Genomic DNA, 23,731 nt, shown 5'->3' with positions numbered 1-23,731 from the left:
ATTTATTTATTTACAAATTGAGACTTGCCTGAAAAAAAAAACAAAAACAAAAACTAAAGAGATGGTAAACCATGAAGGTAGTAACTTTAGAAACAAAACTAATATTACTGATTCATTAAAACTAAACTGAAACCAAATTAATAAATAATGAAATAATATCTAACACATTTCAAGGTCTTTCAAGTAATTATGCTTTTAACTGCACTAAAAAGTACAAGAAATATGAAAAAAAACAAAAAACTAAACAAAACTGTGATAATTTATTCTAGTAATTGCATTTCTACCTCATCTGCAGATGCTCTGTAGCTTTGAAAATTAAACACATCCACTCTCTTGAGACTTAGACATGGTTTTAACATTGGATTTAGAATTTCTCCCCCTTTAATCGATGCATCCATAGTGAGGCGAGTTATTGGAGGAAGTGTGGATAGTATAGGTAAGAAAAAATGTGAAAGAACAATAGGAAAAAAAAAGGACAAGAGTGAAAGAATGAGACAGCGTGTTTGTTCAGTAAAGCTATCTAGATGTCAGAAGCCGTGTACGCCGGCTGACATTTATGCCGTCACAAACACAGACACACTCGGTGTTTCATGTGTCTTACACCACACTGAGCCAGACAGCCAGACTGAAGCGCGTCTTGCCTCTGGTAATCCAAATAACCAGCGCACTGCATCTAACATCAAAATAAGGAGAGACAGAGGGAGGCGGTGGGAGGGGGGGGTGAGAGTTGAAGGTCGGGGTGAGCGGCAATGAAACAGACACGACAGCCGGAGAGTGAGAGACAGTAGCGTGCGGATGAGAAATGGGACTATTGATCTGTGCGGAGGCTGAGAGCTTTCACCGAGTCACACCAGTTGGACCGAGGGGGGAGGCGGCGCATTCGGCCTCTCTCACATACACTAATGGTGAGTCACGTTAAATAAATGCCACCCACATGTCCGTTGGCCAGGTCGAGCAGGTCCCTCAGCCTGCAGCCGCGCCTGTGCCTCCGCTCGTAGCAGATGCTGTTTTCCAGCACCACGTAGTCAGCGCCGACGGCCCTCAGGATATCGTGGACTTCCTCCAGAGACCGGCGAGCGTACACCTGGTACACCTGCTCACAGCAAACACACAGATGACGAGGATTTAGTCAGGCTTGTGCAGATTTTTTGGTTTTTTTGGGCCTAAAAGATCATATGAGTTTAGAACTGAACAGTTATTATTGGAAGGAGAAAACTTCTAGAACTTCATTAATAATAATAATAATAATAATGATAATGATAATAACAACAACAATAATAATAATAATAATAATATATTTTATTTGTATAGCGCTTTTCATGGAACTCAGAGACACTTTACATCAGGGGTCTCAAACTCATTGTCTTTCAGGGGCCACATTCAGCCCAATTTGATCTCCAGTGGGCCGGACCAGTAAAAAAAAAAAGTAGCATAATAACAACTCCAAATTTTTGTCTTTGTTTTAGTGTAAAAAAACCCCATTAAATTATGAAAATACTTACTTTTATAAACTATCCAAAAAAAAAAAAAAAAACCTGAAAAAACTGAAATTTAAATGAAAAATGGAAGAAAATTTAGTGCAATTTTAACAATATTATGCCTCACCTTATCATTTCTACATGTGCATTATGGATGGGATCTACAAAGACACTAAACACTGAGGAACAGGCAGAAAGTTTTTAAAATCCTGCTTAATTTTCTTTAGACATTTCAGGTTGTTCATATTTGTTCAGGTTATTCACATTTAATTATTTCAGGATAGTTTGTAAATGTAAATATTTTCATAATTTAATGTTATTTTTTGCACTAAAACAAAGAAAAAAAATTGAAGTTGTTAATTCTAGATTTTTTTGCTTAATTCAAGATTTTTTTTACTTAATTGAAGATTTTTTTTGGCTTAATTAAAGATTTTTTTTTTTACTTACCTGAAGATTTTTTTTGGCTGAATTCAAGATCTTTTGCTAAATTTGAGATTTTTTTTGCTTAATTCAAGATTTTTTTAACTTAATTGAAGATTTTTTTTTTTTTTGCTTAATTCAAGATTTTTTCCTTAATTCAAGCTAAATTTTTTTCGCTTAATTCAATTCAAGACTGGAATTTTTTGCACTTGGCAAAAACATCCCATGGGCCGGATTGGAACCTTTGGCGGGCCGCATTTGGCCCCCGGGCCACATGTTTGAGACCGCTGCTTTACATAAAGCAGATAAAAAAACAGAAACCAAACACATTAAAAACAGATAAAAGCAGGTGCGAAAGGCAGGTATATGAATATAAAACAATTAAACATTAAAAGCAATCTTAAATAAGTGAGTTTTGAAAAGGGATCTGAAGGTGTTGGGGTCGGAGCAGTGTCGGATGGTAGATAGGAGGCAGTTCCAGAGGGTTGGAGCAGCAATGATTAACTCTGTACATTTATTTTCTGAATTAAACTTTTAACAGGGGTTCTTTTAAATTCAATTATATGTTGTTTACTGGAAAAATTAAGTAAACACTTAGGAGGGACCCAGAAAATTAAAAGTTTCAACAAACGCAGATCTGAGCTTTTGGAATAGTTAAGATTAATAAAGCTTGTCAAAAATAGTATTAAAATACAATGAATACAATAAGCTCTAATTAAGCTGTAACTACTGTGTCACATTCAATGGTTTTATGTGCGTTTATGTAAAAATCTACCCTTCCTGAACTCTGTGCTTTATTGAAATGTCAGAACAAGTGATGTCTAAAAATGCAGTTTACATATTGTTTTGGAAATAGATGCTTTTGCACATCATGTCCAAATGCGTTGACTGCACTTCTCACTGAAAGTGTTTCCCCTGTTGTTCGCTTCAGCTTCTGAGAAATAACGATGATGATACTCTGTCTGTTGTCGAACTGTCAAGAAATCCCTAGAAGAACCAAAACCAGCAATATATTAATCCATCTGACAACTATTGTCTGTGTATCAAAACCTGATTTCTCTTCCTCTCTGCGCCGTGGAGCTCTATATTTTTCCAAAACACATCCAACAGCTCCAGTCTAAAAATGTTCTTTCACATTTATACAGTTCAACTCACTCACCTCTACCTTCCTGTTGCTGTTAATGACACCAAAACATCATCAAATCAACAACATCATATCTCTTTTAAGGGGTTATAAGTAGAACAGCCTACCTGAGGACCTGAGGTCCGCTGTGAGTGTTCATATTTTTAAAAGTAAACTTAAAACTTATCTTTTTAGGCTAGCTTTTAATTAAACTCTTACTATAAATTTTACTTTGATTGCTTGTATTTTTATTTGCAACCGCGGGACTGTGGGGGGTTTTGTTGTGAAGCACTTTGTGCTACATGTAACATGTATGAAAAGTGCTATAGAAATAAAGTTTGATTGATTTGATTGATTGATTGATTGATAAGTAGAATAGATATTCCAAACTATGAATATTAGGGGAAGTCGTATATTAAAACACACTTAGGAAGAAAACCACCAAATAATTCACATGGGGGGGGGGGGGGGGGGGTCACGGGTGACATCGTCATACGTGCATGCCTGTTAGCGACAACTGTTGTACATCACAACATTATAAATCACTCGGCACATACTCTCCTCTGTGGTTGGGTGGGTGGGGGGCATATCATCTGGCACATCGTCCCCGCCCATCCCCACCCCTGGTCACAAATGTGTTTTTTTTTTTTTTTGGGGGGGGGGGGGGGGGGGGGGGGGCAGGGGGCAGGTAGTCAATGATAAGGTGAGGGGAGCTCCACATCCTACAACCCACCACATCCTCTTTATATAGGTGTGTCGCATTACTTTTACAGTAACTGTGTGTGTGTTTGTGTGTGGGGGGGTATTTGCCCTCCTGGTTGCAAATTTGTTTTGAGGGGGCAGTAAATGATCATAGTCAATGATAAGGTGAGGGGAGAGTTCACTTTCACTATAAGTCTATAGCATCACTTTTAGAATTACCCCCCGTTCCACAAATTTTTTCGGGTATGGGGGGGACCAATAGGCTCATGATGCCATTAGTGGGGCGTGGTTCAAAAATATCGCTACAATCTATTACATTGAAATCATTGGTATAACTTTAAGATTTTTTACTCTTAACACTCTAAAGGTACTTTGAGGCCACTTTGAATGTTTTAAAACAGAAATACTACATATAGCTGCTTTAAATAGTCAACCACAAATAATAAACTTTATTGCAGACACAGGTCCATAAACCATAAGCACACAACATACAGAATAAATAAAATAAAAAGGATAAAAAAGAATAAAAAGAATAAAAAAGAATCAAAAGGTAATAAATAAAAAAAAAAAAGATGATCTACCTTTATTAAAAATCACCTTCTAAGTTAATAAGATTTTATATGCAACTTGTTGAAATGGAGGAACAGGGGGTCAGGAAACAAAAAACCACCAAGAAATAATAATAATGATAACTAGAAAAGCACTCGAAAACCGTATTCTTAAATACATCTTTTTAATTGTTTAACTGTTGCTTTGCCATACAGAAAGCATGCCTGGTTGGTATATGAATTAAATTTGCAAGCAAAAAACAATAAAAAAAAAAAAAAAAAAAAAAAAAAAAGTACAAACAACAACTTTAGACTTTGTTCACTAATGAATTGTTTTGTAGAGACAAACAAATTAAGCTTCAAAGAAGTGGAAACATCATTAAGGTTCTTACAAATGTTTAAAAACCACGGTTTTTCCTCCCCAATCCGACACACACACAAAAACACACGCCTGAACGCAGAGCCCACCAGGTCTACACTGGTGTCGTGGAGCCTTAATGAGCTCCACACTAAGCTCCGGCCTCACCAGCGGCTCAGCATGGCTGACTTCCCACTGGGAGGCAAAACGTAGGCTCAGCTCCCCGAGAGATGACCCACACATTACTCCTTACTATGAGGAACACACACACACAAACAAATAGAATGTAAAGGCAAGAAGTAATTACAGGGGTACGAATAATTTGCTAACATGTTACATATTTACTATATGTGGTTGTGTTAGAACAGGGGTGTCAAACTCATTTTAGTTCAGGGGCCACATTCACCCCAATATGATCTCATGAGGGCCAGACTAGTAAAATAAGAACATAATAGCCTAGAAATAATGACAAATCCAAAATTTTTATATGCAAAAAAATAACAGTAAATTATGATAACATGTACATTTTACAAACTATCCAAACAAAAAAGATGCGAATAACCTGAAAAAACTGAAATTTCTGAAGAAAATTAAGAAAAAATAATAAGAAGAAAAATTTGATCAATATTATACCTCAACTTATGATTTCTACATGTGCATTACAGATCACATCTACCAAGACACAAAACAGGCAGAATATTGTTAAAATTTCACTTATTTTTCTTTAGACAGTTCAGGTTGTTCATATTTGTTTAGGTTATTGACATTTTATTATTAAAGGATGTCACAATTTAATGTTCTTTGCAGTAAATCAAAGAGAAAAAATTGGTGTTGCCATTATTTTAGACATGATGTCATATCATTTTTTTTCACCATAAACCAAGAAGAAAATTTGGAGTCATTATTTTTAGGTTATTATGCTGTTATTTTCGAGTATGATGTCCTTGACTGTTAACATCTTCTGCACTTTGCAAATTCATCCTGTGGGCCAGATTGGACCCTTTGGCGAGCCGGATTTGGCCCCCGGGCTGCATGTTTGACACCTGTGTGTTAGAATATTACGTTTGTAACACCTTTGTTTTAGTTGCAAATTTTTGTGATTAAACTGATTATAGCGATCAAAAGGCTGTTGAGTAGTTGGCTAAAAGTGTTCACTCTGCATTTTTTCATGCCTGCGGCTAAGGTCGTGAATGCTCTGAAATCATCTTTTTTCCCTCTCATAAAGAATGACAGAAGATGAATGAGCACCTGTGGGTGAAGCCGCCCTCATTAAAAGGATCAATAACACATGATCAGAAAGCAGAGGAGTAGGTAGCAGGTCTTGGGGAGGAAGGGATTGCACAGGAGACTTATTTTATCTCACCTCTCCAAAGAATGGGACATAATATAACCTTTCTAGCCCTAGGGTTTTTGGAGGTTAGGTACACCTAAACAGACCTACACAAAATTAATCAAGTCTAGCTCTACAATTATAAGCTCAATATGTATAATCTTGGTCTTAATCGAGAGTCAAGACCTCAAAGAATACAATTTTACCGTCAGTAACATCGTGACTGTTCCTCTGCCTGAGCAAACTGCAATGAACCAAAAGAAAAACATAGATTTTTAGTCTTAACCTTGATTTTTTTAGTGTACAGAATGGAAAACAACACAATGGAAATTATTCTATGCATTAGCACGACCAAAGCAGGTGAAAATATCAGAGAATAGAGATTTTACAAAGGTTTTAGTAAGGATAGAGTCAGATGCACATCACAGCTCTGCATCACATTTTTATGAAGACTATTTAAATTACTACAAAGCAAATACTGCCATGACAAAATGCACTGTCCGTGTTGTTTTAGTGGCATTAGGGCTTCTTATTTTAGAGATATTAGAAAGAAAATACTGCTGCATTTTACGAAATTTATACATACAGGTAGGGCTGTGCAATTAATCGAAATTCAATTACGATTTCGATTATTACACGCAACGATTACAAAAATTATGTAATAGAGAAAAAACGATTATTAATTTTGAGTTGTTTTAATTCACGCGCACGCAAGCTACCATGAGCTGCTCTGCCCCGCCCCCCTCTAAGCTACTGCTGCCTGCTAGCCGGCAGGTCCACCCCAAGAGGACAGTTGTACCAGCGGTCTGGACAAATGGCAGGAGAATCACAGCAGAAGTGCTTGGTAAACATAAAAGGCAAGTCAAATTCAATTGTATGGAATCACTTTGGGTTTGATGAAGAAGACGAAGAGCAAAAACACATCATGTGCAAAAAGTGTTTCGTAGTTGTGTCCGCACCGACCGCTAACACAACAAACCCTTGTAACCATCTAAAGTTGAACCACCGCCACCGTTATCATAATCTTATGAAAAACTACAACGCATAAAAACAACTTCGTCCGCAATGCAATCTTCAGTCTCCGAATCTCTTTACGCTGCAACTCCCGTATTAACATAACCCTACCCCGTATAACCCTAACGTACGTATTCTAGAGGGCTGATGTATACAGAAGGCCTGAACTGAAACCTCACGGCACGCCACTGAATTTACTATGTTTCATACTACATTGAAGATACTTGAATTTATAATTTGCACTTTACGTGATTTTTTTTTTTTTTTATTGCTACAGTTCTATGGCAAGTTTTTTTTTTTCCTATAATCGAGCAGCCCTACATACAGGTACCTGGTACATGTTACACCAGACCCCGAGAAAACAAGATTGACATCCTTCACTCCAATAAGGAATGTCCTGATCCAGTATCGGCTGCTGATGTGGCATTTTTTAGAAGATCGGATCAGATTTAGTCACAAGATAGGGCCGAAAGGAAAATTAGCTGCACAACAGTGGGAGGCTGAGAGGAATTAGTAAAGCGTCTATAAGTTCCTTTCACTTTCACTTCATAGTACGGTAGTGATAAGCGAGTTGGGTTTTTTTCAACCTGCTTTTAGTGGAATTATCTGACCCACCCCAACCCGTCCCAGTGCAATTGTGATCTCAAGTAAAATAATAGCATAATCTATAAATAATGACTCCAAATTTAAATCAAAATTTCATTGTAAAAAGTCGGCATTGGATCAGTATCAGAAAAAAAAAAAAATCGGATCAAATCAGAAGCAAAAAATACTGAAAATGCACTGTACATTTCTCCTTCAACAATATTTTAAAGCCCCTGGAACTGTATATCACAGGGGAAAAAAAACAGAAAATCTTACTTTTCACTGTAATTTGGAGTTCCAGAGTTTTGGTTTTAATAATCCCCTCACAGTACTCATTTTAACCTGGACAGATGCTATCACTATCAGCATTTTTCTTCAGTATTCTCCTTCCAAAACAGTAAACTAAATGATAAATATCGCATTTGTCCGTTGGCCAAAGTCAGAAACTAAATCTGATGCACAGAAATAAATGTAAAAACAACAGCTACTCTGTTCAATGCAGTATTTAATTTAGAAAACATGCAAACAAGTCCACTAATTGATAGATATTCTGAATAAAACAGCATGTTACTCTGATTGGTCTGATGTGCTTTCCTCCATTAATAACAGCTGAAAGCAACCCATCACAGCTACATGGACGGAAAACAAAAAAACAACGCTCCCGTAAAACCTGTCTGACATAACTAACATGCACTCAAGAGCAAAGCGCCCCCATTCAGTTCTGCTTTACCGGAACACATCATTTTTTAGCCTATGTGTCGAATGAGCCTGCCTTAATGGATGCACATTGTACTCAGTGCATCATCTGATCCCATATTCATTCACACAATCAGCGCAGGTCACTGGCCTCCATCTACAGACAATTCCCCAGACATTAGCACCGAGCTGAGCGAGACGGAGGGGTGAGGTGGCTTGGCTTCAGCTGTAGCCGTGCAATACTGATGTCTATGTACATGGATGAGGCTGACGCAGCAGGTTCTGGGAAATGACAGACATTCTGACTTTGGTTTCTTTCTATTTATTTGTTTCGAGCACAAGAAAAAAAACCAACAAAACTTTTGTGTGTACAAGGAACTAATAGCAGAGCTAATAAATTAATAAATAGAGGTGATCAAAACAATACACACTGCAAAAATCGAAATCGTACCAAGTGTATTTTTCTCATTTCTAGTCAAAATATCTCATCACACTTAAAATAAGACATAATCACCTTAACTTCCTGAGACCCAGCAATGCACTTTTGTCCTCTGTAGGGGATAAAAGTTTGACAGTTTTACTTAAAAAAATGCTGTCCATTGCAAAGGCCATTCTATTAAAAAAATAAAAAAATAAATAAGAATTAAAAAAAAAAAATGTATCTGAAAAAACTGTTGCATTATGCAGTTTCCAATCAAGACAATTGATTAATGTAAAAAAAAAAAAAAAAAAAAAAAAAAAAAACACTAAAAATTTCCATTATCCTGAGTCTTAGGAGATTAAGAGTAACTTTTCAGTGAGATATAAGAACTTACTTTTGGACAACAGACCTTGAAAATCTTATTTCAAGAAATCTTACAAAGATAATTTTCACTTGTTTCATTGGCAGATTTTTTTTGCTTAATTCAATTTTTTTTTTTTTTTTTTACTTAATTCAAGCAAAAAAATCTGCCAATGGAACAAGTGAAAATTATCTTGGTAAGATTTTTTGAAATAACGATTTTCAAGATCTATTGTCTAAAAATAAGTTCTTGTATCTCACTGAAAAGTTACTCTTTAGGTGATTATGTCTTATTTTAAGTGTGATGAGATATTTTGACTAGAAATGAGAAAAATACACTTGGTAAGATTTTGATTTTTGCAGTGTAACAATTGCCGTGTACACTTGTAATAACAAAATAAATGTAATATCTATTGCTTGAAAAGGAGTGGGAAGGAAACGTATTAAATCCCACCCCTACATCTCATTTATACAACATAACACATTACTTTTGCTTCCTTAATGATAAAATTACATAATGTAAATAACAGATAGTAAACAGACAGTAAACAGGTTTCAATGTGAAGTTATTTCTTAACTTTTAGGATTATCAAGTAAAGCAACCATCCCCAGTCTATTATAAACAGATTCAATACAGTGTACAGGCTTAGACTCAGTTAGTTTATTATGTGTTAGTTTTCCTTTGGAATATTGGGTAATTGTAACATTCTGAACATCTTTGCTGAAGCTGGTCTTTAACTGCTTTTTTTTTTTTTTTTTTTTTAATGGGCACAAAGTAATGTTCAGAGCCAACATTTGTGTCACTTTCAAGTATTGACAGGAGGGAGTTTAGAGGGAACAAGGAGAAAGAAAAAGTTTAAAACTGGTAAGTTTGGCAGTCAGGGCTGTCACACAGGCATCAGCTGGGAGTGTACACTGAACACTTAAGGACAAAGACTCCTGCCAAAGGATCCAGAAATAAAAAAAAAAAAAAAGAAAGACTTTCCACACTATGCTCTCCTTAGGTTCCAATCAAGACAGCTATAAGACAAGAAAAGTGTATTTACGAAAATAAGCAGCAACATGCATGAAGTTTTCATTTCACAAGTAGAAATTTGTTAGTCAGTTACTGTGAAAACACTCAATGCATTTTTGCTGTAATTACTCAAATCTAGTCTCAAAAGCAGCTCTTGCGTTAAGTAAAATGAGTCTGATACCTTCACAATATTATTACTGTAATGGAATTGTCTGTTCTTGCTGAGAGCTGAATGGGGACAAGAGCTGTTTTACATCTTCATACGCTGCTGCGTTGTTTATTAACTCAAGGACATTAACTCGTCTTACGTGAACCGAAATGCAAAGTAAACTATCTACTTATGAATTGTTGTAGTGATTTATTAGCACAGAAGATGCATAATCTCTTGCCTTGAGCTGTGACTGAAGAGTCCCTCTTCCACATGTGGACAAACCGAAGCTTTTCGAGCAAAAGGCCCACTCTGCCTGGTTGCTGTGACTAGATAATTGGTTTTCAGGTGGAGGTTAAAATGACGTCCAGAATGCTGCAGCATGATCCGCCTCTCACAATGATGACTCATTACAAAACGCTTAACCCTGAAAATTCTCAACCATTAAATCATTGACAGAAAATTCAAGTTCTTTCAAACTGGGGCCTTTATTGGTCCTTCTGAACAACCAAAAAAATGTTTTTTCAAATATTAATTTCCATGTATGAGTTTAAATTTTGTATCATATTTGATACATTGGGCCTCAATGCTTAAATATTATTATTTTTGAACAAACAAAAACATAATGTAACACAAAAATGTCTAACAAATTGGAAATTCCTTTTCAAAACAGTCAAAGTTCTGCCTCCTTCCTCATTATTGACAATCTTGTGCTGCGTTTCCACTACATGGAACCGGCTGGACTTGACACAGCTCGACTCGACTCAGGTGCCAGGTCCTATTCCTGGAGACCGTTTCCATTACAGGATACTACCGACTTTACAGTACCTGGACGTCACAGCAATGCGGCACGTTACTTCCGTGTCGTCTGCTCAGAGAGTTGCTGATAAACTTGCTTGTTGCGTGTTGTCTCATCAAACTCATGCTGAATTTTTACGTCGGCCACCAAACACTGAATCTCCTTGACCGACTATGGTGTAGTTTTGCGGGCTGTCATCATGTGGATTAACTTACCGCTATATTTACTGTCAACTTCCGGAGACAACTCTCTGACCAATCAGTGGTCTGCAGTGTTTACACATCACATTTTAGCATTTGTCCCCCAGTCTTGGAACCTTGGCAGAGGTGGTACCAAAAAACTAGTACCAGGTACCAGATTCCAGGTCCTTTTTCGTAATGGAAACGCAAAAAGGCCAAGTCGAGTCGAGCTGGTACCACATAGTGGAAACCCGGCATTGTATTGTCACTGGAAAGACCTCTGGTGAACAAATTCCTCCCCCCCAGGTGGATTATTCATGTATTGCATGTATCTAATTGTATACATCAAGTTTTTCAAGAAAAAAATATCACACTGATCATGTAGAGGGCTTCAAAACACTTGTATCAAATATGATACGTTTGGCATTATAGGGTTAATAAATGTTAACACTGTCCTGAGGTACACCGTCATTTCAGAGCTGTCTAACGAGCTCTGTGATTAGCACCCATTTACTTTAAAGGTGGACTTTTCTTTCGGTGTGTTTCCTCTCTATGTGTGACGGTGCAGTGTGGGCTACAGTACCTGTCTGGTCCTCTCCCTCAGGTCTTTATCTTCATAATGGGGGTGGTTTGTGAGAACTCTGCCTGTGCACAGCTTGATCCCAGCCAGCAGCTGCATGCTTCCTGCAAATACTGCCCGCTTAGGGGTCTTTGTGCTGTCAACAAAACAAGACAGAGAAAGGAAAAAAGAACACCATGTGACTCACACTCATAAATATACAGACATTTAACATATACCTAGGTTTCTACCGACCTCGTACATAGCTTTTGAGTGATTGAAAAATAGAGAAAATGAAAGTAAATTGAGCAAACACGTTTCACAGATAGAGATGAAAAAAGTTTGGAGGGTATTCAGGAGTCCACCCAGTCATCAGAAAAGTTTGATTGAATTTTGCTTTATTTTTTTTTCCAGCTTTGTTATTCAGTCCACATGTTCTACTTTCTGCCTTTGCCACAATAATTGGGATATATTGATGGTATTTAAGGGTTTCTTTCAGAGGTGTGGCTTCAAGGACAGTGTCGCTACAGACATCAAGACCAAATAAAAAAAACATTTTCCCAGCTGACAAATTGAGTCCTAAAAAGACACAACGTGATGTGCACAAGCTGTTCTGCAGAAAAATCTTAAGACAAGAAGACAAACCTTGGTTTGAGGTGTTAACACATTAAATCAGGATTTGCTGTTTTGGTGCATGTAGATATGTTGGTGAATAACTAATCTTGAACTCTATTTAGAGCAGGGCTGTTTTCATTATAACAGCACAACCACGCACACACACCTCTAATATGAGATGTTAACCCAGAGAGCCATTTTAATCCAAACCTTTACCTTCACACAGAGCAGCGCTGCTAAATCACTTCTAGCAACAAACATGATTGCATGACTGAGAAATACTGTACCCTTTGACCTTAACGTTCCAAACCTGTCACAACTAAACAAAACTCCACATGTAGTATAATTAAATCCATGCTGAACACACTGAGGCAAGGTTGGAGATTGCAGTCGTACAGCTGCGTCTCAGAAAAGTATGAAAATGTGAAAAATTTGTTGAAGCTACTTCAACAGTTAAAACACTTTCATACATTTTGTATTATATAAGTGGAATATTTCAAGCCAATTTTGTTGTAACATTGATGATAATCATTTACACCTTATGAAAATGAAAAATCTGATATTCCAAAATATTAGAATATTTCATAAGATCTATCAAAAAACTGATTTGTAGCGTAGACATGTCCAATTTATGAAAATAATCCTAATTTATTAGAATCAGAATACTTTATTAATCCCAGGGGGAAATCATTGGGTGTTACAGTCGCTCCATTCACATATAATAAAAAATAGTAGTAAAGGATTATCAAAACAACAGAAATAAATAAAGAAATAAATAAATAAACCCTCTATGTACTAGACAATATATTATTAATAAGATAATTAAAGAAATATACATAAGTGGGCAAAAATATTGTATTGTATTGTATTATGCACTCAATATTTGGTTGAGTTGCATATATTAGTGCTTCGGTGTAAGTCGGCGTGGTGGTGATCAGCCGATGAGTCTTCTGAGATGTCTTGGAAGCCCAGGCTGCTCTGATGGCGTCCTTCAGCTCATGTGTATTATCGTGTCTGCTGTCTCTCATCTTCCTCTTTACAAAACCAAATAGAGTCTCTGTAGGGAGTTGGCTGGCCCATCAAGCTCAGCACCACCATAGTCAGGAAACCAGTTCTGAGCAGTTTTGGCACTGTGAGCAGGTGCCGTGTCCTGCTGGAACAGAAAATAAGAATCTCCAGAAAGCTTAGAAACATGGGATGCTCTAAAGTCTCCTTGTAGACCGCTGCGTTGACCTTGGACTTGATAAAACACAGTGGAAAACAGCAGATGACACAGCACCGAAAACCATCACTGACTGTGAAAACTTCCCATTGGATTTGAAGCATATTGAATTCTGTGCCTCTTCACCCTCCTTCCAGACGTTTGGACGTTGATTTCCGACTGCAAAGAAAAAAAATTACTATTGGAAAAGAGGACTTCGGACTACTGAGCAGTCCAGTCCAGTCTTGTTTTTCTCTTCTTAGTCCATGTTACACTCTCCTGTCATTGTCTCTGGTTCAGGAGGCTCTTGACACTCGGAATGTGATGCTTGTCGTCCATTTCCTGGACTCATCTGTGTGTGGAGACTCTCGATGCTCTGACTGCAGGTTCAGGCCACTCTTGGTCAAGCACCTCCATGTTATTGAAACAGCTTTACTTGACAATCTTCTCAAGGTTACAGTCATGACTGTGGTAGTGTCTACTGAACCTGACTGACAGATTCATGGTGTTTCTGACTTCAAGTTGAAATGAAATATATAAATACTGAAGAAAAAATATAGTAGTATGTGCTTCACTTGATTATAAGCACAAAATGTAAATGTGTATAAAGGAATCAGGTGCTCATCAAGGACAGGGGTTGAATATATGAAAAATAAAAAGGCAAAAAGGATTGTAATCCTACGATGCACTGAGCTGTGTGTTATGACCTGATGATGATGGCGATAGGTTATACGTTTCATTTCTGTATCAGAGTTCCTTGGACTAGTTTCTGGTTGTTGTATTTTTGTACTACTTACTTTCTGAGCGTTGATGATTGATTTTTTTTTTCTTTTCTTTTTGCCACAGTCCCTTTTGCCCTTCTGAAATAGTGTAATATTTTGAGAAGCTGTTTTTTGAGCTGTTGGTTGTAGATATCAAAATAAAAACATAAAATGCCTCAAACGTTTAAGTTTACATGTAATGAGTGTAGAAAAGGGGTGTCAAAGGCATTTTAGTTCAGCCAATGCAGACCAGTAAAATAACATGCAAAAATGACCTATGAAAAATAATCCAAATTTGTGTCTTGTTATAGTATGAAAACAGTTAAATCACATTATAAAAATGTGAATAACCTGAAGAACTATGTACAACCTATAAATCTTAAGAAAAATAAGAGTAATTTCAACTTTTTTTTTGTCTCAGCTCATTATTGACTTACAGATCACAGTGCATCTACAAATGCACAAAACATTTACTAACAGGCATTACAGTCGTGGAAAAAATTATTAGACCATCAAAAGTCGTCAAAAACAATCATTATGCAATCAAGTACTACCTCCTGTGTGTATCATGTGACTAAAACAGACAGAAAAGAAAACATGGAATGCCTAAAAGCACTGTTTTTGTCAGTACAATGCCATAGATATTGATGTAAGAACTGAGGTGATTTTGGTTATTATCAAGAAAACCATGGAAAATGGTTAGATATCAGCTCTGAAATTAAACTCTTATGAGCTATTTTTGTTGTTACCATTATATTTGTCCAAACAAATGTACCTTTAGTTGTATCAGGCATTAAAATGAACAAGAAATGGAAGAAACCAGGGGGTGGTCCAATATTTTTTTTCCGTGACTGTATGCTGTTAAAATTACACTTATTTTCCTTAAGACATTTCACATTGTTCATATTTGTTCAGGTTATTCACACTGTATTGTGAAAGGAGCATTTGTAACTGAACATATGTTGGATATGTAATTTTACTTTTTTCACTTTAAACCTGGGAGAACATGTGGAATTGTCATTTTTATAGTTTATTACACTATAATTTTACTTTTTTACTAATTTTACTACTTACTAAATTGGGTTGTATGTGACCCCTGAAATAAAAGGAGTTTGACACCCTTAACGTTAAATATGTTTAGGATAATTTCTGCACTTTGCAAATTCATCCTCCAGGTCCGATTGAACTCTGACAGAACAGTTTTGGCCCACCGGCTGTATGTTTGCCACCCCCAGTCTAGAATACATATCGTCGGCTTCCTGATAAAACCTGCTAAGTGACATTTTTGGTTGGGAATAAAAACCTGCTATCTACCCTATTATAGCTTCAAATTTCAGTCTCCTGTGAAAGTTGTTTACATTCCATCATAAGTACCAACATTAAAAGAACAGATTTTTTTTTTATCATATTTCACAGTTTCCTGTTATATAAACAGTTTTTTGTTTCTCCTGTAAAATTTCCCAAAAGTCACATAGCAGGTTTTATCAGGAAGCCGACAATATACAATTTATCACTACCTGAAACAAATGACAAAAAAATACAAATTTTTTTTAGGATATTCTGACTTTTTTAGATGCATCTGTATGAAAACAATCCGAGACAAACAATATCATTTTGCTGATCGGAGACACTCATTCATTCTTTAGAACTGCTTAATCCAGTGTTTTTCAACCTTGGGGTTGGGACCCCACGTGGGGTCACCTGAAATTTCTAGTAACTGATAAAAATAAAAATAAAAACTTGCTCATAAAAAATAGATGGTGAGTTGAGAGAGACAGTCATAATACATAAAAGACATGACAAACTCTGAAGTTGAAACTGAAGCACTGTGGTACTGTTTATCTTTCAAATGTTCATTGTGGTCAGTTTCAGATGCTGCAGCTCTTTCATAATTCATAGTTTGAGTTAGTGTTTGTTCAGTATTAATTGTCAGCCTTGTAAATCCAAGCTGGACTGACTGTACATATCCTGACCAAGGAAAATAAAATTCCTACTTTTGTGCAGTAATCTACACCTGGCTTTTCTGCCTCTGTCCATAATAATATACATTCTATAGACTAAATGTCATCTAAAATTAACATTTATTTGCAACATAGTATAGAAAACTATTTTACTTTTAGCAAAAAAAAAAAAAAAAAAGTCTCCGTTATGAATGTCTGAGGTTGCCAGAAATTTGCGATATTAAAATGGGGTCAAGAGCCAAAAAAGGTTGGGAACTACTGGCTTAATCTTTTCTAAGGTTGCACAGGGGTATGATCTGGACTGGTTGTCAGAGCTCAGGACAGGGTTCTAATCGGAGCTGGAATCTTTCAATATTTCAATGATACTCCTCAGTTTGTGCAGAGCAGCAGTAAAACCTACTTTCCCTGCTTTGAAGTAAAAACTGAAAAGTAAAAAAGCTGCGATTTCACCTCTCAGAATACATGGCTTTGCTGAAGACTGAATGAGTACAGCATCGCCGGTACGATCTAAATACAACTGCAAAGTCTGGTACTTGAGCGCTGACCTAGACATGTGCTGCATCCTTGCTTGATGTTGAATGGATGAAAGGCTGACAATTTAGCTTCAAGCCTGATTGTATAACCACAGATGTAACACTGCAGCGTGTGTACGGACTCCCACGAGGTACGGTAACAAGTTACATCTTCAACCCACAGAGGTCAGTGTGACTACGCTTTTCCACCATAAATGATTAAGGATTTGATCCAAAAGAACCAGTTTGAGGAGTTTTTACACGTATAAACACTCCTGACAGATACATGGAGGAGGAAAAAGCCTGAAAGCATATACTCTACTCTTGTCTCAGTGAAGCTGAATGATACATGATCACAGGCTGCTGTATTTACTGTATGTTCTCTACGCGTGTGTGCGGCAGAATGATGACTATGTGTGAAATGTAATCATAAATGTGCAAATAGGCGTATGCTCAAGTGGATGTGGCCGTGTAAGAGAGCCGCGCTCACATTACCGTGTGCGCTCATACATGCTCTCAGGCGGATATGTGGGCTGATGTCTTGGCCTTCTGACCTGCAGAAGAAGTGGGTCATTTCCATTCCTTTCCCCTCGCGGTGGGTGTACGAAATTAATCGCTTGCTGCATCCCAGGGAGCAGTTTCCATCCCCTCCGAGCTGATTTACATTTAATTTCGCGTTTATATTCTCATATGTAAATGCCAGGAGTCGGGCACTGGTAATGCACCCCTCTGACATTATAAAAATGAAATAATGACATTAATAGCCAGATACGGGGGGGGGCAGGAGGCTACTTAGCACACATATTGAAACTGCTTGGTGGGATTTGTTTAAAAGAGTGTTCATTAGCACCTGCTGCTCAACATCACAGAGCCACATTAAAATGAAACATGAAAGAGTGGGCAGCAAATCACAAACTAGAAAAGCACTCGGAGAGCATAGACCTCCACCAAGGCAGATCAGTTGTCCCACCCCCACCCCACCACCCTGATCACCACCAAAATTTAATCATTTGTTCCTTGTGCCAGTATCAACATTTCCTGAAAATTTCATCCAAATCCGTCCATAACTTTTTGAGGTATCTTGCCAACACACAGACAGACAAACAACCCCCCCGCCCCCAAATCACCACCAAAATCTAATCATTTGTTCCTTGTGCCAGTATGATTATTATCTGAAAATTTCATCCAAATCTGTCCATAACTTTTTGAGTTATCTTGCTAACAGACAGACAAAAAAATCCGCCCCCTGATCACCACCAAAATTTCATCATTTGTTCCTTGTGCCAGTATCGACATTTCCTGAAAATTTCATGAAAATCTTTCCATAAATTTTTTAGTTATCTTGCTAACAGACAAACAGACAGACAGACAAACCCAAATGAAAACATAAGCTCTGCCGTTACACTTGGCGGAGGTAATAACATCATCTTCTACTACTGAGAGTCGAACTGGAACTCATGGAAGCCACTGTGACTTATATCCTGAAAGTGGAGGTGTCATTTGAAACAGAACGGCAGCTGATCTGATCGAGATTTTTTAGAAAAAAATGTGGATTAAAAATAAATAAATAAATAAATAAATAAATAAAATAACGTGCGAGGTGTTGCTGAGGGACAAAGGTGTAAAAACAGCACCTCCACTTAGAGTTTCAGTCCATTTCCTTTCACAGTTTTTGTTATTATTTTGGTCTCATCAGCAGCACTTTCACACAAATTAACGCACCGTTTTCAGGATAAAAACTTCAATTAATCCCACTGTGAATAACCTGCCAAGTCGCAACCAACAACACAAAGTTACTGATTAGCAGGTGATCACAGTGGAGCGTCTAGAAGCAAAACAAAAGAATGGACTGAAGCTCCACTCAAACCTGAACGCAAAGTGCAACAGGAATGTGTTTGCTAATCAAACATAACAAATCATTAGAATTCAACATCAGAACAAACTGATTAAAAATGTGCAACTTTGGATTTGAGGCAGCTACGTTTCCTCACATTAATTTTTGTGGTCATACAAATACATTAGTCAAATCACATTTATTTATACAGCACATTTAAAAGATAATCTTAGTTGACCAAAGTGCCATATAATATCAACCACTGGAGAAAATCAAACTAATAGACAAGATTTAAAATTTAAAAACAATACAAATAAAAACACATTACAATAAAACACCACAGGTAAGCCGCTTCGGACGCCAGGGAAGGAGGGAGTCTGGAGGTCTTATCATTGAAATTACACTTTAAAACTGCTGTTTGGGACGTAAGAAGAGCCAGAAGTTACAGATACATACTGGCCAGGAAAACAATCACCAAACACAGAGCTAACAAGAAAAGCACTCGGAGAGCGCAGACCTCCGCCAAGGCAGATCAGTGTCCACCGCCCCGATAAACACCAAAATTTAATCACTTGTTCCTTGTGCCAGTATCAACATTTCCTGAAATTTTCATCCAAATCCATCCATAACTTTTTGAGTTACCTTGCTAACAAACAAACAAACACACAAAGCAAAGTCATCGCAATACCTCATGGCGGAGGTAATAAATGGTCAGCCGACCACACCGGTGACATCCTGGAACCTCTTATCATTAAACCGCTTTTACACAGCACTTCTGTTATGAGAATATTTCGCCTTTATTCCGTAACAACGTCTGTGTAAACAAAATGGTGGGATCATTTAGTCCCAACTTTATTGTGGCTTTGTAACGCCTCTGAAGGTAGTAACAGAGCCATGATAAAGGTGGAATCATGATTCCGGAAGGCTATGTGCGATTTAAAAATGAGCGCGGGCCGTGTAGAGTAAACAAACATATCAACGCAACCAGAAAGATGTAATAAGTAATAATCAGCACTGACCATGAAAAATAGGACCAATAGCCCTGTAGCTTACCGGCCAAATTAAAAGCTTTGGGAAATGTATCCAGATGCCATTTATTATCATCCAGTTATGTGTATTTGTTATATTACAGAAATAGCCCATGTTTTGGTCATATTCTAATCAGATCTGTAAAAAATTCAAATTCCAACTTGATATCATTGATACTGACTGATTTATTGGATCAATCCACTTCCTATCTGTTATAATGGGAACATTTTTCAAAGTCACACCAAATCCAGAATCAGATCCAGATCGAAATAATTTCAATACCTTGTGCTGACATCATCATACAGAAGCTGTATACCAAGTTTGAAGTCAAACAGAACTGGAGTTTGGGAGAAGAAGACGATTGAAATGTTTTCCCCATAAGAGCCCATGTTAAATTTTCCGTAAGTTCCCGGATCCAGAAGAAGATCCTGATCAGCATGTGGACATTATGTTCTGGTCATCTCCCCATCAGGGCTGGACTGTAGAAATTGACACTTGATATCATTTATATTTACTGAGTTATTGCATCGATCCACTTCCTATCTCTTATAATGGGGAAATTTTTCAAAGTGGCACCAAATCCAGAATCAGATCTGGATCCAAATAATTTCACTAACTTTTGTTGACATCATCATAAAGAAGCTGTATACCAAGTTTGAAGTCAATCAGAATTGTAGTTTCGGAGAAGAAGATGATTGAAATTTTTGTAACGGACGACAGACGATGACGACAACGGAGGCCGCATGACGACAAAAAAGCTTACGGACTGTCGGCCAGTAAGCTAAAAAGCCATATCCACTGACCTATTCTATGTTCTCCTGTTCATCTTCTCATTCAATTCTTAAAAGAAAGAAAGAAATTCTTGAACCGAGTGTTTCTAAAATTTCTGATTCCCTTATGGAAAGGCAGAATGCTGTAATGTGGATAAAGTAAGCATTTGTACATAAACCAACGCCCAAAGGGAGTCAGAGCAAAATCTCTGTCTCACTATACTGTACAGCAGGTACACTGTATGCACTCTACTGTATACAGTCTTAACAAATGCACCAATTCATATTATTTTCTTCATATTCTGTTAAACATGACTGCCTACACTTCTGCCTAGATGTAAAACAACAGCAAAAGCTACCAAGTCGGTTGCCTTCAGAACTTGCTGCCTTCACAAAAAGCTGAAAACTCATCTATTATGCCTTTACATTTGTCTGCCATGCGACGCAGACCTCGCCTTTGTGATGCAGACAAACACCCTACATGCATTTAACTGTGCTCTTACACACGGCGCCCACCCACACAGGAACCACAGCGGCGTGCACTGGGACTTAAAAATTGTGTTGAACTAACTGAGCACAAGCCTGTCACAGTTTTAGTATAAAAACACAAATTGCACTTCTAGATTTTTCCACAGCCTATCAAGGAAATCTGTCAGTCTCCATTATGTTTCAAATGTAATATCTCATAAACGGTTTGACAGAATGTCTCTATTTAGTTAAAATACTCATGTTGCCTCAAGGATGAAATAAAATGAGTTTGGTAGAGAAAAAGAAAGGTCAAGCTCATTAACTAAACAAACTCTAATTATGTTCCAATAAAGTTGCATATGTATTTCAGGGACTCACAAAAGCGTATAACTTAAGGAAACAACCTTTCTCCACGTATCTTTAATTGAGGGATTATTTGACAAAAACTATTAACACATTAGGATCTATCCACACTAATGTATGTATTCCGCAAAACAGGACTTTTTCCACGTTTGGGCCCCTTGTCTACATGTAAACAGTATTTTATGTCACAAAAGCAGATTTTTTTTTTTTTTTTTTTTTTTAAATGATTTTCAAAGTGAAGACTTTTTTTTTTAAAACGTCGGCTTTGTGTGTATCTGTGTCAACAGGGAAAATGAACCCTGCAATTTAACTTCATTTTAACTTAAACTAATTAGATATACTAATGGCAAAGAACCCCCCCCCCCCCCCAAAAAAAAAAAAAAAAAAATCAGTGACTATGAGATGGCTGAGCTAAGAGGATCCAAAATTCACTGAATAGATAGTGTTCCAACCCTGGATTGTAATATATGTTTATTTATGCTTATATGTATATATTTTCTGAAAAAGCGTGTTTTCCTCCAGTCCTGTAGGGGTGCTGTGTTTGTCTTTTGTCTTTTTGTTTTCCATGCAGGAGGCTGCTGATTGGTGGATCCAGATGAACCAGCATTTAAAAATGGCCCTGGATGCAGAAACTCTCTCTCTCTCTCTCTCTCTCTCTCTCTCTCTCTCTCTCTCTCTCTCTCTCTCTCTCTCTCTCTCTCTCTCTCTCTCTCTCTCTCTCTCTCTCTCTCTCTCTCTCTCTCTCTCTCTCTCTCTCTCTCTCTCTCTCTCTCTCTCTCTCTCTCTCTCTCTCTCTCTCTTTCTTTCTTTCTTTCTTTCTTTTGTGTTTGGTCACCACTCATGGTGTTATTCATTTGTGTCTACTGTAGTTGTGTTTTGTAAATATATGTAAATAGTTTATTGTGAATCACTCCAATTTTCTGGCAGGGGAGGGTGGCTCATTTGTTTTCACCCTTTTCTCCTGCTTTTCTTTAGGGAGTTTAAGTTAGTTACTGTATATTATTTCTTCAATTTATTTTGGATTAGGAAATTTAGTTTTGACTTTGAAGACGACTTTTTGTTTGTTGTTTTAGCCGAGCCCTCCCTACCCCTCTTTGAGTTATTTAAAAATAATATTTGGACTGTAGCCTTCTGGTCTGGAGTTGTGCTTGGGAGTTGGGAGAGGACAAAGGGAGCACATTATGTACGTTCTGGTTATAACCCCTAGGCCCAGTTGTAACAATAGAAAGAGTTCAGGAAATATACACAACTAGTGCATTGACCCATGGGGAACCACGGGTTGTAGATGTGGTAGTTTTTATGCTGTTATGCTACTATTCAGTTGAATAACCTCTCAGCTGGCATCTCTGTTTCTGTACATGAAATTTAACACCATGGCAACGTGGCCCTGTAGTTCGTCTGTTGCCAAGTAACCCACTTCAATTCTATGATTCTGGGCACTGCAACATGATCATAAAGCTATTGTATTCCAAAATTAATAATATCTCCCAAAATATTGGTCCTATCAACTTGCCGTTTTCGCTAGTCTCTTCCTTGACCAAAAATACATAAGTATGTCAAACTCCAACAGTCAGCTCTTTCCAGATTTTGCGTGATCCCCCAGACACAAAACAGAGTCCAGTTCCCTTTTGTAATATAAATGAAATGCTAGACTTTGTCATTGACACATGACACGAAAATTGTGAAACAGACCCAACTAGAAAAGCACTTGGAGATCACAGACCTCCATCAAGGCAGATCAATGTAATCTGTAATCATTTGCCAGTACCTTGTGCAACTATTAACATTTCCTAAAGATTTCATCAAAATCTGTCCATACCTTTTTGAGTTATCTTGCTAACAGACAGACAAAAAAACAACCCCCCCCCCACCCTAATCACCACCAAAATGTAATCATTTGTTCATTGTGCTAGTATCAACATTTCCAGAAAATTTCATCAAAATCCACCCATAATTTTTTGAGTTATCTTGCCAACAGACAAACCCCGATGAAAACATAACCTAAAAATTTTAAAAATTGGGAAATGGACTAGAAAAACTAGAAGTTAAATGTACATATGAAGTGATCTGTCGACTACACCTTCTATTTCTGTTGTTTTCTTTTCTTTTCCAGAACACCAGCCTATTTCATTTCTTAGCCCATGAACATTAACTGAATGGACTTCTGTGATTTGACAATTCTAGATGTAAAGGATGCACAGGGGATATAAATGCATCCGGTTGAACATACACGTCTAGTTTTATTACCAGGTTAAAAACAGGCTGGGCACCTCTGGGTACTCTCTAAAAAGTGCACAGTTGTTGTTGACCTCACTGAATTCCCAGCACGGCTTGACCTAATTTGAACCTGAGCAGAGGTCAAATCACTGAGAATAACTGAAAACAGCGGTGCGGGTGTGCAGGCTTTAAACAGCAATGGAACATGTCTGAATCACTGCTTTTCAACCAGTTATTTTAGTCACAAGTCTAAGGCAAAACACTA

The 23,731-nt window shown here is 37.3% G+C and overlaps 1 protein-coding gene across 2 annotated transcripts in view; it reads right to left on the bottom strand.

Annotated features, from left to right (window-relative positions):
* Window positions 1–23,731, bottom strand: part of dpy19l3 (dpy-19 like C-mannosyltransferase 3) — a 102,331-nt gene that overhangs the window by 5,495 nt on the left and 73,105 nt on the right. For both annotated transcript variants that reach the window (XM_030127048.1, XM_030127056.1), the window contains exons 17-18: window positions 11,760–11,892; window positions 935–1,093 (exon numbers count right to left, since the gene is read on the bottom strand). In XM_030127048.1, the coding sequence (XP_029982908.1) occupies window positions 935–1,093; window positions 11,760–11,892 (292 nt within the window). The remainder of the gene's footprint in view (window positions 1–934; window positions 1,094–11,759; window positions 11,893–23,731) is intronic.

The sequence above is a fragment of the Sphaeramia orbicularis genome, chromosome 3 (genome assembly GCF_902148855.1).
Source record: "Sphaeramia orbicularis chromosome 3, fSphaOr1.1, whole genome shotgun sequence".
In the NCBI taxonomy this organism is placed as follows: Eukaryota; Metazoa; Chordata; class Actinopteri; order Kurtiformes; family Apogonidae; genus Sphaeramia; species Sphaeramia orbicularis.
The sequence above is the reverse complement of the archived record's forward strand: the minus strand, read 5'-3'. Positions and strand labels throughout refer to the sequence as shown.